At 34.0% G+C, this 15,949-nt stretch overlaps 2 protein-coding genes across 2 annotated transcripts; one reads left to right on the forward strand and one right to left on the reverse strand.

Annotated features, from left to right (window-relative positions):
• Positions 1 to 309: 309 nt before the first annotated feature.
• LOC126815050 (ATM interactor) lies at positions 310 to 7,989 on the reverse strand. The gene is made up of 5 exons (XM_050540581.2): positions 7,852 to 7,989; positions 6,678 to 6,900; positions 6,077 to 6,199; positions 4,462 to 4,706; positions 310 to 3,189 (listed from the first exon to the last, which is right to left on the reverse strand). The coding sequence occupies exons 2-5, from the start codon at positions 6,843 to 6,845 to the stop codon at positions 1,500 to 1,502; spliced, it is 2,226 nt and encodes a 741-aa protein (XP_050396538.1). The 5' UTR covers positions 6,846 to 6,900; positions 7,852 to 7,989; the 3' UTR covers positions 310 to 1,499.
• Positions 7,990 to 8,237: 248 nt separating this feature from the next.
• On the forward strand, positions 8,238 to 15,101 carry LOC126815049 (ribonuclease P protein subunit p40). Its single transcript, XM_050540580.2, has 8 exons — positions 8,238 to 8,368; positions 8,970 to 9,111; positions 9,367 to 9,435; positions 10,455 to 10,553; positions 11,279 to 11,404; positions 12,625 to 12,832; positions 13,738 to 13,875; positions 14,892 to 15,101. The coding sequence occupies exons 1-8, from the start codon at positions 8,249 to 8,251 to the stop codon at positions 15,082 to 15,084; spliced, it is 1,095 nt and encodes a 364-aa protein (XP_050396537.1). The 5' UTR covers positions 8,238 to 8,248; the 3' UTR covers positions 15,085 to 15,101.
• The last annotated feature ends 848 nt before the right edge of the window (positions 15,102 to 15,949 follow it).

Below are 15,949 nucleotides of genomic sequence, written 5' to 3' on the forward strand. Positions count from 1 at the left end.
AAGGCTATATTCAGCAACACATTGCGCCTATCGGTGCAAAGGTGAAAAAAGACAGTATTGTCTGTAGTTGGAATAGAATTTACTAAAATATATGGGGATGGGGGGGGGCTATGTTTTTGCCCAAACAGGGGTAATTTACACCCCTTCTTACGTTCTCCACCAACAATTCCCTTGCACTTCAATTCACCCCATATCCCAAATTCTTCCCGGTCCTATTCTCTTGAGATGATTATGTAAATTGCTCACTTGCCTATTCATGATATCCACAATATCTTTAGAATGGGACTTTTGTTATAAAATAAAATGACAGTTTTCTAATAATTTAATATCGATATTACATGAAACATAATAAACAATTCATAAATATACATCAACTACATAGGTTTATATCACAAATTAAAGTCATAGCGGCAATCAAGCTTTGAGCTGAACAATGGCAATTTTACATATTAAAGGTATAACAAAGCAATAAAATGAACTCTATTTAATCATTGTACCAACAATATGTTATAATAAGCAAAATGTTTATGTTGTCACTTATATTTGAGTAGGAATATAAGTCTGAAAAATGGTGAAAGCACAATTATTCATTACCGGATATAATTTGCACCCCTTCAGTTTTTTTATTGCACTATTTATAAAGTAATCGTTTAGCATAAAGATGGCTTATCAGATTAACCAAAATTGCATTTGTGATCAACCATACACGGACAAATAATATGATTATGGGGTTTAATGTCCTACTGTTCTGTACTGACTGGGCTAATGAAGACGGATGTGTAGTAGGACCTCATGGGTATACCCATGAGGGGCATATGGAATATGAATATCCTATTATTTCCATTCTGTCCTCAACATTGTTTACTCTCCTATTTGCAACTACACAATTGAAATTTCAATAATCTTTCCCAATTAGCATGCCCAAAACCGCACGTGCAAACCATGGATTTCCCATGGAGAATTTTTTTAAAAGAAAGCCAAACCAATATAAACCCCAACCCTTTTTAGAAGGCTGAGCTAATTTACTTTTATCCCTCTTAAAAGGGTTAGGGTTAGTATTCCCCAAAATACTCATTGTTATAAAGCGGCCTACAATTAGCATTCACTAGAATAGGTACCTTACATATTTTGACAAATTAATCTGTCCACACAAAAAACTTGCATGACACAAAATAATTTAGCTTTCACATCTAGAATTCTAGTTATAAAATAATAATGTATTCATCAGTGCCGGGCGATTTACCCATACGCTTGGCAGGATGAGGCAAAGGGGCCCTCAAAGGTATATAATACTTTCTGTCTTTCTTACAAGCACTGTAAACGTTAACGTCCGCCATCACCATCGACCTTGCTTGATTGTGTTTAAAATGCACTTTCATCTTCATCTGGTCGTGGGGGTGAATGCATTGGAAGGGGCTTAGTAAGCGGAACCGCCAAATCCGACACTAGTATTCGCCTCTAGTTCTTGTTCTTCCAAATAGGACTTATGCTTCAAGTATCTAATAAAATGAGGTCTGGGTATGAGAATCGGTCAAGTTAGTATAAAAGTCAAGAGTATTAAAAGTCGTTTGAGTTTCCATGTCAGTTAAAACGGTGAAATCCGGATCATTATATGACTGGGGGTTAGTTTGTGTTTCTGTTGTCACCAGGGAATCTAAAAGAAATGATGTATCCGGACTTGTACTAGTTGAACACATTGAAATGCCTCTCTCAATTTGAGATTGGTTATATCCCACACAGTTTACTCCACTAATTCCGGGAGTAAGTGACGTTTGGGTCTCAATATCCGATAAACCAAATCCAGGAAATAGACAATCTTCGGTTGTTTGGGTCTCCATGTTTGTCATCAAGAAATCCAACAATTCATCCTCGGCTGTCTGAGTCTGTGTATCCGTTCCTTGAGCGGCTGTTACGGCAACTGGCTGATTTACGGCATGTAACAATAGATCCAGATCCGAAGCAGATGTCACTGTTTGAGATTCGGAATCAATGGAGGAAGAAAACGTTCCTGCTAGAGCAGGGTCACCCAGTGAGTAGTGCCTTTGACCATTCCTGCTATTATCATCATCTGAAACAGCAATGTCAAGATCAGTGACTTCCATGGGAAGAAAATTGGTTAAAGTTGTATCTGCTAAAAGATCTAGATTGCCTTTAAGAATCTTGTTCTTGCAAGGGCGAGATTCCAATTCTGAAAGAAATGAACTACATGATTCATTCCTTGATAAAACAGGATCAATGGATATTACAGATGGTTGTGGAGAGAGGCGACCTGTTTGGGTTTCCATATTTTGAAGAAGATTTGAATCCTGTCTCGGCTGAAACGTGGAAAGGTTTGTCTGGGTCCAGTTTGAAGAAAAATCATCAAGAGTCATCTGGAAATGATTTGGTAACAATGCATCAGTTCCAGTTGTAGCATGGAGAGTATTTTTGGATTTTCGTCTTTTCTTTTTCGTAGAGAACACCCCACTTGTTTGGACTTCACTGGTCTTTCTAGATCTTTTTAAACTCTGACATATCGGAGACTGAGTAGGTATTTGGGCTGATTTGAGTGCTTTATCCAATATGTTCTCATTGGGAGTTTGGGTCCCTGCTATGCTACAATCTTTTTTCTTGCTGGGTAGAAAAGAAACCGAGGTCTGGATTCCAGTAGTTGACGTCTCTGCAGCAGCATTAGCAACATCAGACTGAGTTCCTGTGGACGCAAAGGAAATGGCACCAAAATTGGGATATGCATCATTAGAGTCAAAACAAAGAGTTCCTACTCCATATATGTCAGTCTGAATTCCTGCTACAGTTTGCTGTGAGGGCATAATCTTTGAAATTCCGGGATCTAAGGAATACGAATTTTGTTGGCTAACACTGGTGGAAGGAGAACACAAATTAATAGTTGTTGACGCGTGTGAGGTATTACCAGCTGGATTGCAAATCTTATTATGGGAATAAAAATCAACCTTGTTTTTGTCAGAAGATATTTGGGGAAAGTTTTTAATATTCAGTGATTTGATATTATTATTGTAGTTTCCCGGTACCAGTACAGAAGAAGAAAATTGATGTTTGGGCATTATCAGGGGTAATTCCGATAAATTTGACTTGGATATGGGAATGGAGTTTGGTACAGTAAGAGGTTTATTGGTTTGATTAATGATTATTATACAGGGATTAGGAGAAACAGCTTTAACTTCAGCAGATCTGAAAATAACAAAAATATGAAATATGGTGTTCAAGAGATGCCATGATCAATTATTATGGAAACAAGAGAGGGTGAGCAATAAATAAATTTCAGGGTTAACATAGGGAATATATTTATTTCACTAATTCACAGAGAACCTACAGGGTTAGATGGTAAACCTACTCATGTACAAGCGAGGGGTGTGCAGTGATATGCTGAGTTAGACTACACGCCCAAACAATCCTCTGAACCCTTAATAAAAAATAAAGATTTTTAACTTTATATCACATCACATTTTAAAATATGAATTCTATCAATACTCTAAGCATCAAGGAGCAAGGTATATTGCTAAGGATTGTCATCAAAATACAGGAATGGAATCATTAACAAGAGTGATGCATTATTTTGAACCTAACATGAAGATATTTATTTTCTATAGTTGCAGGACAATTTTGATAAGTGAACAGGGTTTCTTCATGTATCTTTGTTTTAAATACCATCCAAATAACCAGATACAATTTCAGTGTTAGCCATGCAGGTGCAAGTCTTTTTTGATCTTTACACAATTTTACTCCATTTGGACTTTGTATAGAAAGTGAAGCAGGCAGAGCTATCTTAACAGAATTATAGGCCTACAGGTAAAGCAGTGCACAGGAGCCCTTACCTACACAACCACTCATAGAAATACAAATGGAAATGGTTGATAAAATGAACCACATATTTATTGTATTGGTACTTCCAACAAAATCTGTATAGTATTTGCCCCCAAGCAACTGTTCAGCGTGCTCATGCATTAAATCAGAAAATGAAATGAAATGGAATGCGGTTTAACGTCCTACTGTTCTGCTCTGACTGAGCTAATGAACACGGGCATATGCCATACAGTGTGCTATGAGGGAAATATTGCCCAGACAGCGGCGCTATAACCTACTCTTATATTGAATTCTAACTGCCAAGGGATCTTTTACGTGGACGCCAATGTGGACATGGGACCTCAGTTTTTCTATCCCATACAAATGACTAGACAGCTGTCTTTGCCAGGCCCTCCGTCCTGCACCACTGACATGGGGAACCACGCTGTAAAATGGGTTAAAACAGACCAATCGAAATTTTAAGAAATACTGCAACTTCATTGGATATATGCAAATTGATTTTACTGGTCAGCCAATCAAATTGCAGTATTTCTTAAAATTTCTATTGTATCTTAGTTTAAGTTTTCATGAATAAGGGCCCTGGAAGCAGACACTTATATCTTAATCTTTAAAGTTATTATTAAAACATCAGAACCTTACTTTTTGTCTTTTTCTAATTTCTTTAATCCACGTTTAGAAGATCTGGCTGAATCCGGTGCCTGATGTTGCTTTCTTTTACAATGTGTTAAGACTGCTTCAGGACTGGTAAAAGGACACCCACATGTAACACATTTAAAAGTAACACCACATGTTTCTCCATGACGTTTCAAATCTCTATCAAAGGCAAACCCTTTTTGACATGTTCCACACAAGTACTTTTTCTCCCCGTGAACTTTCCCATAATGCTTTAAAATCAAACCAAAAAAAAATTCTTCTGATTTATACATGTAAATAAATAAGAAAATGCTCTGTGATTAAAGGGAGACCACTTCCATTAAGCCACTCTGAAACGAAAATGGCATTTAACATCCTACGTTTCTGCACCGCCCGTGCTATTGAAGACAGACATACATGTTCTATGATGGGAATTTCGTCCTGACAGTGGCAAAATGCAGGCAATGCCTCTCTTACCAAAGTCAATCTTGCCATTCAATCCAACAAAAGATAGGTTGCCAGGCAATGAAACATACGCCCACAGCAGCTAAATCGTCCGGGCAGTCAACAGGTGTTGTCGCATATTTTTCCTTTTTTCGGTAATGAAACATTTATAATACACTAATATCTGATTAAGAGTAACAACTCATGAAGTAATCATCAGAAAACCATTAGAATTTGTTTGTTTTTTATTAAGTTCTGCCCCATGCTAACGTTTAGTATGCGAAACTTTTAATATCATGGATTTAGCTGTTCAAGTCATAAAAATTCATTGAAAATCAATATATGTACTTGTTCGTTTCAAGATCTTAAACTCTGTGTATGAATCTGAAGTCAATCGGATGATAACGTTAGCCTCTAGAGCAACACAAGATTTTTCAAAGTGATCAAGGGCCATAACTTTGGCAGTAATTATCGGAAATCGTTGAAAATCAATAGGCTTCTACGTCTCATGACCTTAAACACTGTGTATAAATTTAAAGTCAATAGGATATTAACTTTAGCCTCTAGAGCGTCCACAAGATTTTTTGAAGTGATCAAGGGCCATAACTCTGGCATTAATAATCGGAAAACGCTGAAAATCAATAGGCTTCTTCGTCTCATGACCTTAACCACTGTGTATAAATTTAAAGTCAATCAGATATTAACTTTAGCCTCTAGTGTGTCCACAAGATTTTTTGAAGTGATCAAGGACCATAACTCTGGCAGTAATTATCGGAAATCGCTGAAAATCAATAGGATTCTTCGTCTCATGACCTTAAACACTGTGTATAAATTTAAAGTAAATCGGATATTAACTTTAGCCTCTAGAGCGTCCACAGACTGACGGACAAACCGACAGAACGACGGATGGACGGACGGGGGCCACGACAATATACGACCACATTTCAATGTGGGCATATAAAAACCATACCCTATTTGTTTTTTAGCCAAAATTGTTGACCCTAACAATTTACACATTGAAATTCTGGTATTTAGAACAGTTCAAAATGGTATTAATTTTTTTCTAATTAGGCTAGAAATGCTACAAATAGATTGATAATAACCGTAAACACACGTACATGTAGTTCTTTTTTTGGCCTAAGGTTGAATTGGGTTTTACTGTACCAGCGGTACTTACCTGTTTGAGATATTTCTGTGAACTGAAAAATCTCTCTGATTGTGGATTGTACAGACAATTAGATACTGGACAATGATATCTATAGACAACATCAGAATTTTTTTTTTTTGGAAGGGATGCTATCTGAAAAAATATTTTAAATGAAAATTTACTGTTTAAAGACATTTAAAAGATCGATAAAAAAATATATTTGGAATTGGATTTATGTAATGAAATCAATTTCATGCAATTAATAATGGGTTAGAATTTTAAAAATATTGAGGAAAATATAAAGAAGACTAAAATATGTTTCAAATGATATTTTATTGTTGTTTATCAAAATTTTTATGTTAGGCTTATCCAGCTGAACAAGCTTGGAAATAATTAATAAGGCACCTGTCGCAGACATTGTTAGACATAATCTGTCTGGTTTCTGTCAGTTTGTCTAGCACAGATTTGTCTATTTTCATCAGGCACAGAGCTGAAAATATCAGGTTTTGGTTCTTGTTCATTCGTGCCTGATATTGTCAATTATAACTAAATTAATTATTTCCAGGCCTCCACCTATAAGATTGTTCCCGTGGTGATGAGGAACTATTTTGAAGTGATTTTCCCAGCTTACCTGTCCTTCAGCAGGATGTGTTTTAGTTTTATGTAGTAAATAAGATCCACCACTAGTAAATGTTTTATTACAACCTTCTACATCACAGCTTATATTATTATTAACCTTTGTATTAAGTTCTTCTTCTGTCAGAGTAATGTCCACATGTTTCACATCCTTGTCTGCCATTTTATAATCATCTTTATATCATCTATTTTACTTCCAACTCTGTTAGTGTTCATTTCTGTACATAAACCAAAATATATTATGTAAAATTTTACATTAAGAGTTTCCTGTTCGTCCAAACAAAATACAGGACTTAGAGTACAGTATGAGTATGAATTGGTAATGGCAATTCACATGCACAAGTGACTTATACATAACTTTTGCTGCAGTTGTGCAACCATTTTGTTGCTACACTGGGCTAGGTAAGCCTAGCCTACATGTACATATGTCTAATCCATAAATCATATTAACTTTTTAAATTGGATGATTATAATAATTTATATCTATATTTGATAATATACCGTACTGGCATTTTAATTTAAAATCATTCTCCCCGAATAATACCCTCTCTAGTCTGATAGCACGATTACCCAAATCTACCCAAATCCACCATTATTTCAAATTATAAAACAATAATTTATATCTATATTTGATAATATACGCCTACCGTTTTTGTGTCCAAATGTCCCTCAGTATGCAATTTCCAAGCAAGTTTGGAAGTTGTAACCAAACTCATCCATATCACAATAATTTATATTGATACCAGTATTTGATAATATAGGCTACCGTTCTTTATGCTAAATTGTCATTTTTAATTTAAAATCAAACATTTTTGTGCCAAAAATCCCCCTGAAAATGTGATTTCTAAGCATGTTTTGAAGTTGTGTATTTCATGAAATCGCTTGCTGGGGAATAATTGCATTTTTATGGACATTTTTGAAACAAAAATGTGACGATTTAAAAAGAAAAGCTAATTTGGCATGAAAAACAGTATATTATCAAATATAGATATAAATTATTATTATATGATTTGAAATAATGGTGGATTTGGGTGGATTTGGATAAATCGTGCTACCGTGTCTACTACCCTCTTCTTTTCTACTTTCTACTCTAGTCAATGCAGAATGTCTCTGCTAACTATGTTTCAGTTATAATTCCTCTAAATAATGTGCTCGAAATTCTTACTCACCCATTTTACTCATATCATCATGACAATACGAATACCTTTTACGACAAAAAATACATGTATTTATATAGGCTAGTATATTATAGTGTTATAAACTGTGACTTGTGGCAAGTAGTGGACGAAATTGTTTATTTTGTTGGCAAGAACGTACGAGTTATTTCCCTTGGGTATCTAAAATTTTATTTATATCAAAAAAACTGGAATAATTATTATTAACATTATATAAAAGTAATCATATCAATTGACAATTGTATAATTTCTCTTACTATATGGAATACTATCTTTTATTCTATACTGATAGTTATTTTTTCCCAACGTTTACTTGTGAAACTAAGAATTTGACTTATTTCGTATTTTCTTTTCATAGCACTTGGCAGTTCATAATTTTTATAAATTCAAGATGTCAGCCTCCATAGATTTTCCTGCTTCTACTGGAAAATTAATTTTTGAGCAGTCAAGCTTTGAAATAGACCTTAGGGCACATGAAAAAGTTGTTAAAAAACAAGAGTTTAATTATTCGGTATATTTCACTAATTTTTTAATTCACTCTATAATTTATACGGTAACATAACGTTATCTTTTCCCCAGTTCTGTATGAACTCATATTTTCTAAATAAAATAGTCTCTTGATCATGACTTATCGACAGACAGGGGAAGACTGCGAGACGTGATCCGAGGGCCCAACTAGAGGTCAGGGGTTCCAATTGAAATAACAAACTGACATATATTATTATTATATTTTATACAAAATAAATAAAATTCATCTTTGCATCCACTAGAAAATATAATGGCCTAAATCTGAGGAGAAAAATGATCCCTGATTGATGTGCAAGAAAGATGACATAAGCTAGTTTCACTTTCTAGTCATGTTACATGTACGTATTGGAAGAAATGGGTGGAGCTTAATCGTGCAATAACTAGACTTTTGAAATGTTATTGCACACTTTTGCTAGTTTTAATGTTATTGATAATTGCACACTTTTGCTAGTTTGCACCAGTTTGAATAGAAATCATAAAGAGAAATGGTTTGGGTTCTTTGTGCGGTCAAGGTGTTAAAGCTGTTAACAAATGGAAACATACTATAAATATAACGTATTTGATTTGTTCACATATTTATACAGGTGTCATTGATACTACCTGCTGTAGCAAAACCGGCTGTCAACTGGATTAAAAAGTTAGTTGAAACAGAATCCTATAACATAAAAAATGTTCCAGTATCTTTATTGGTCGAAGAGGAGTTTCTTGGTGGCTTTGTTAGAAATGGTAATATAAAGATATTGTTTTCTGACATCATATTTCTTCACCTTTATTTGCTTACTACAGATACATTATGCAAGAATTAGAGAAAGAGCTGTCTGTTCTTACTATAATAGTTAAAAAATAGATAACAAAAAATGAATATATTCTTAGCAAAGTTATGAATATTTGAAGTTCAATCGAACACTATTATTCAGTTTTCACATTACAAGAATGAATGACCTTTGACCTATAATCATATTTAATTGCAATGTTTTGTAGGTAATCTCAATCTCATGTCTGATAAAACCCATATAGATACAGATAACTGTCTAGCTATATTACCTTCAGGTAACTTTTATTACCATAAAATATCTAGATCTTAATTTGCCTCCTGGTAAATTGTTGCATGTTTTTAGAATTTACACTAACTCAAAAAGGGCGGTTGGATGGCTGAATGGTTAGCGTGCGCGCGTTATATCATAAGGTCTGCATTGAGTCAACTGGCGTGGTTTTGATTCCCCGGTTGTACGTGACAAGGAGTAGGGTCGCCTGTTTTCTCTGGGTCCTCTGATTTCCTCCAACTGCTAATTTATAAAAACCCCTACGTGCATGTATAGATTGTGACACAAAGTTTTGAATGTACCCAGTCACATACATGTACATGTGTGTGCACTCATTCATTGTGACAGAATAAAATGAAATGGGATTTAACATCCTACTATTCTGCACTTATTGGGCTAATGAAAATTGGCATACAGTTTTTTGTACCATCCAAATGACTAGATGTCATACCTTATTTGGCTCTCTATTCTTCACCACTGACAAAGAAAAACCACATTAACCAATCCAAAGAACTTTCTCGGCCAACACCAGGATCAAACCCGGGACATGCTGGGTTTATCATTTATTGTCACGTATAACACAAAAAATGTTTGTAGTGTTAAGATTCTTGTATATCTTCATTCTTCCTATGTTTTAGAATATCCTGTGTTCATTGATATTTCGGCTTCCCCTTGTCAGTGGCACAGAGTCTGGTAGGTCAGATGGGATAGAAAAGCGCGTGTGCACGTAGAAGAACCTTTGACAGAATTCGAAATAAGAGTAGGCCTAGGCGTATGCCCATCTTCATCAGCCCAGTCGGTGCATAAAAGTAGGACGTTAAACCCAATAATTATATTATTTATCCGTGTATGGTTGATCACAAATGCAATTTTGGTTAATCTGATAAGCCATCTTTTATGCTAAACGATTACCAAATAAATAGTGCAATAAAAAAAAATATACTTCAATGAATGGACGCAAATTATAAAATTGTAATTAAAAATTTCATTAATATATGATAATCAATTGTAAATGATTGTATTCAGGTTTAATGGTGTTAAATTTAACAAAAGATACATATGATTCATTAGGTTTAGAGGGTAAACCGTCACAGTATTGTTTAAGGAAGAAAACAATAAGATATGGTAAGTCTATACATTGGTCAAACATATTTTTACAGAGACTTCAAACCTATAATTTATAAATTATAGGTTTGATGTAAATTTTTGATTAAAGATCATGTCTCTTCATTGGGGGTGGGGGGGGACACTTGTATTCCTTATATGTATTATCATAAATCGTTATATCTCTTAAACTGCTCAAATACATAAATTATTTCTTTTCGTAGAAAAAAGATTAAAAGCAAGCTTTGATTGTACATATGCTCAAATGAACATACTGTACATTTTTCTAACCATAAAATCAGGGTTATTTGTCTATAGGTCTGCAGAACCAACTTCCGTATAAACATTCAGAGCTAAATCTGCCTATCACAGGTCTTTCTTTAGGCCTGAAATGTTATATAAACTATTAATTAGACATTTATTAACAAAACGAGACCTTCATCGACTTTCAATGGCATCGGATACTCGAAATTTTAACTAGATTAAAACAGTTTAAAAATTTAATTTAAAAATGAGAAAGTGAGGCTAAGTCCCGATTATACCAGTGCACTGGTTACCACTGTGCACACATCTCTTCAAAACTACAAACAATGATAACTTGGCTGAGAATGAAGTAATTTGAATGAAATTTTCAATATTTTCTTTTTTTTTATCATCTATTTTTGAATTATTATAGCAAGAATGACCAACTCTTTATTAAACTCTTAACTAATGTATCTTTAATAATTTTTAATTGTTTATTTTAGTTGTACAGATAGATTTAAAAGCAGCAAGTTTTGTACCAGGAAAGAAACTTTATGAAAGAGTTAAGGCATGTTTACACCAACAAACTGATCTAACCTTTGACCTATTGGTACACTGGTCTCCACCTAGTAAGTAGCCTATATATAAATAGAGATAACACTCATTAATGACTTGCATTTGTCTGTGAAATCACTACTGTGAAAACAAAATTTAAACCACCTGCTACTACTACAATTAATCACCCACATCAAGTTGTCAAATTGTTTATCCCTCTGCTTTATCAAAATGTAAATCAAAATGTAATGAAACTATACACCAAATATTCAGCGAGTAAGGTAAGAAAATCCTAGAGTCTGTGGTCCTGCATCCTGTTTCCCCAGTGGTCTCATTCTGTTCTATGCCACTATACCCTGGTTAATCCATAGGCTTTCCATGATTTCAAATTATCTGCCCTGGCCTAGATTGTAGCTACAGTCTACGAACCAATCAGAAAACAGTTTACAAACCAATCGTTTCGCCTTCGTTTTTATAAGGGTAGATAACCATATTAATGCCCATTTACTCAATGATTTATGTAAATAATGTATATATTTCTAATTTATTTATATTTAATTGTATTATCAAAATCTGTTGTATGTGTTGCTGATTTCAAATATGTATAACATCTATATGTTTGACGTTTGTTTTTATTATTACTATTCGTTCTTTGTCTGAAATATGTCATTCTGTTATTTTCATTATTATTGAACTTATACTTGGCAATTTCATTCACAATTAATCACTTCGGTGGAAGCGTATGTTAAATAAAGCTATTTCACAATAATCTTGTCTGCGATATCGCCTCGGTGGAAGCGGACGTAAAATACAATTAACTAACAACATTCACAATAATTTGTCTACGATGGACATAAAATTCCAGGAAAGAAAGAACAATTCTCAATATAACTAATGACCCTACATTATTATATGAACGTCTGGTCTTCATTAAAATAATATATAATTGGTTGTTAATAATTACGCATATAGAATAGGCCAACTCGTATGATAGTTACTTCCCTTTGCCAACTTCCTTTTCAAATAACAATTTATGGGATTGGTCGATAAAAATAGCACAATCATCGAGGGCGGATAACTTGAAAACGTTTCTCCCCCATAGACTAACCCAGGGGTTAGTGGAGTAGAACGGAATGAAACCACTGGGGAAACCGAGGATGGTGGTCCTGTATCCAGTTGAAAGTTTCTGTATAAAAATTACCATATTGAAAATATTGTCTATTTTTTTAAAACAAAGTTTGTATTAAGAAACTTTATTAATATATATTTATAATCCTCATATTTATACTTTCAGATGATCAAATTTGTCCAAGCTCCATAAAAATATATTTTGAGAAAAGAAAATTCTGCAGCACTTTAGTTCCTGTTGATAAATGTTATCGTTTAATAGAAAACTTCCAACATCCAGTAATAACATCCCAGCAGTTTGAACCTACAGAAAGTAGCGCTGATTATCAAGATGTGTTTGAGTGGCTTGGTTGTGTTGCTTGTGATGTCAATCTGTAAGTACCAGTGATTATATTATGCATGTTAGAAGTCATTAGAAAAACTCTTGCTCTTTTTTATTGTCCCTGTAACTTGAATCTTGTAAATTTCTATGGTACTATGGTTTGGTAGATTTTTTGGCTAGTAATAATGACTAACTCTTTCAAAATACAGAACTAAAGAAGTAATTGTATATTACTTGCGAATTACCTGAAGTACATGCAAGTTCATGTTATTAAAGGAGGCAATATTATTCACAGTCTTCAACATTGCAGACATGACTTATTGGTCAATTTAAATCAACATTGATGTTATCTTACCATGGATGGAAACATGGGCTTGTGATAACCAATATTTAAGACACAATGAAAATTTTAAAATTGGCACACGAATCTCGTACCAGAATGCTTTTGAGCGCCATTTGTAATGAAACGACTCGATGAACGGGGCTAAACATACCCTACAGGAGAATACTACCAGTGTAGACTGGAATAACCAGATGCCAAAGACTACCATTCAATTTGGACTCTTCGCGTATTTCGGCAAACATAACTGATTAGAAATTACATCAACAATTGAATGTAAATCAGTTTATATACATTCATTTTATATTATTATATTCACTGTGACCGATTTGTGTCCATTTCTAGGTGCCAAAGAATAGGGATATAGCTCTGGAAATATGGCACCTGTCACAGAAATTGTCTCATACAAATTCAGACTCTATCAGATACAGTCCCTCTGGTTCCTGTCACTTTATCTGGCACTGATTTGTCTTTTTCTGTGTTTTTATTGGTATCTGGCACAAAGTTCAAAATGTCATGTTATAGTTCTGTAGTGTCTGTCATTTTGTAAGGTATAATTAAAACCATTATTTGCAATCTTTGTTTATTTGTTGTATTCTTTTTTTATCTATTTTAAGTGACAGTACGTCATCAGAGAGTTATTTATCAACGCTATCTTGTCCAACACCACATCATATTTCTACAGTCGGCTGTTATTATCAATTAAAAGGATTTTTTACATCGTCTGATATTATACATTCTTTAAATCTCATTAGGTGAGTGATAATGATTTGGTATTAAAGATGGGTTCCCCGAAAAGTATTTATCGGGTGGTTATTTCCAATAAAATTATGGCAATTTTGGTATATATGGAAAGTAGAGATATCCAATCTTACTAGAAAAATACTGGATTCCCCAAAAAACACTCATGGAGCGTATACAGGACAAAAATGTAAGGGTTCTCCTAATCGACAGCCCGACAATTAGGAATTTCTGCACACATGATGTCAACACTTTCTGAGATATAAATGACGGAAAAAGACGCGGGTAGTGGATAATCCGAGAATTTAATTAGGATTCGATATTTGTAATAAATAGTAAGCGATTAAAGACAACATCGTCTTATGTATGCAATGAATTCTCCTCTGACTTCCAGGAAAGGCAAGTCACTTTTATAGCAAGGCATTCCTTGGCAATATCAATGTTTGAGAAGGATTTGAAGCTAAATTATTATAAATTAATTAGTTTGAATATGTTTTTAGTCTATATATACCATTAAATCACCCAGTTTGTATGCGGGAATGTATCTTTAATAGTTCTAGCCAATGATATGACTGAATCTGAGAGAAGAGATAACTGTTTATGTAGTAGTTACTGGAGGCTTTTGGGAGTCGCAGTGGCTCAGTGAATTTTATGACCAGCCTTGGCTAAATGTGATACAGTTCGCAGACCAGTAATTTGTTTTTAATGATTTTAAGTTTTCCAAATATTGGTCTTGGAAGATAACCAAATTTTTAATACCAAATTTTTATTTCGCTCATACCAAAAGTCCAAATTTAGCTTAAATGCAAGAAATTTGCTGTTTTTGGTTTCTATGAAGTCTTACTTTCTCTTTTTTTTCAGTCATTTTCAGACATCTTTTTTCTTAAAATTAATACTGTGGTGTTTACCAACTTCAATGATTAATTTATCAGTCATTTTCTAAGATAAAATGCATATGTGACAGTGACACAAATTTAACGAATTATAAATCCATAATTTAAATTGATGCATATTTGTGTTTTGATTTTAGAACAAGTATTACAGATTATCCAGACTGTCCATGGATATGTTTAACTGTTTATGGTTTCTGTGATAGTCCAGTATCTGGTGGTAGTCTAGAACATGGTTACTGTCAAGGAGGTGAAAACTTCTATTCCTATATCATATTTCCTGATCAAACCTATTGGTTGTTTAGGGCTACAGATAGTTTTGATATGACATAAATTACTTAATACAAAAATTATTGTTTGTTATATTTTCCCTAAAGATTAGCAAGACGTTAGATATTATTGCATGTAGAGGAGTTTTATTATATATTTACCATTTTAAACACCATTTCATTTCTACCATTTATATGGAAATATATTGTCGTCACCCCGGTCCGCCTGTGAGAAGTGAGAGTTTATGTCAGGCATCTATTTTACATGAATCATGCAAATACTAAAACAGTCAGTATCATCAAATTTAGGGGAGCCGTTGTAGCTCAGTAAGTCAAACTGCACGCAGCGATCCATCTACGTTATACCTCATTATGATCACTGCCCCAGTTAGATGCCATTTAAAACGCTCACACGATCATTTTGGGGCGGGACTTATCGACTGGACTACAGCTTTGTGTACACAACAGAGTATAACCTGATCACACACGTTTTATGTAAACACATGTCTTTAGCAAAATGTCAACTTCTGCCAATCCGGTAAAAGCGATATATAATATGTGCTAGTGGGTGATATTGCAATACATTCTTTGCCATTGTAAACTGTGTTTAGAGTTTCAATCTGTTTATCTTTCAAAACAAGGTTAGATACTCCTAAATTTGTTTTCGCAAACAAAACCGCCTCTATGAAATTACCTTTTATGGGCGCCGCCATATTGAATAATTAGAGGACTATTTTGTGATTCGGCTTTGATTAGTTTGACATCTTTCATACACACAGCGGCTAAATAAACATATTTAATTTCATTCAATATGACAATAGAAGAGAAATAAATACTTCTAAAAATTACTAAAAGCATACTCAGTGTTTTCGATTAAAATCGTCGATGTAGGAATTAAAATGTCGGGTAATTAGCTTAGCTCGCTAACC

This window comes from Patella vulgata, chromosome 3 (assembly GCF_932274485.2).
Source record: "Patella vulgata chromosome 3, xgPatVulg1.2, whole genome shotgun sequence".
In the NCBI taxonomy this organism is placed as follows: Eukaryota; Metazoa; Mollusca; class Gastropoda; family Patellidae; genus Patella; species Patella vulgata.

Coding starts and splice junctions, on each gene's coding strand:
- LOC126815049 (XM_050540580.2), top strand. CDS start 8,249: ATGTCAGCCTCCATAGATTTTCCTGCTTCTACTGGAAAATTAATTTTT. Junction 12,833..13,737: donor GTTGCTTGTGATGTCAATCT/GTAAGTACCAGT, acceptor ATCTATTTTAAG/TGACAGTACGTCATCAGAGA. Junction 13,876..14,891: donor CATTCTTTAAATCTCATTAG/GTGAGTGATAAT, acceptor TTTTGATTTTAG/AACAAGTATTACAGATTATC.
- LOC126815050 (XM_050540581.2), bottom strand. CDS start 6,845: ATGGCAGACAAGGATGTGAAACATGTGGACATTACTCTGACAGAAGAA. Junction 6,200..6,677: donor CACATCCTGCTGAAGGACAG/GTAAGCTGGGAA, acceptor ATATTTTTTCAG/ATAGCATCCCTTCCAAAAAA. Junction 3,190..4,461: donor AAATTAGAAAAAGACAAAAA/GTAAGGTTCTGA, acceptor TGTTATTTTCAG/ATCTGCTGAAGTTAAAGCTG.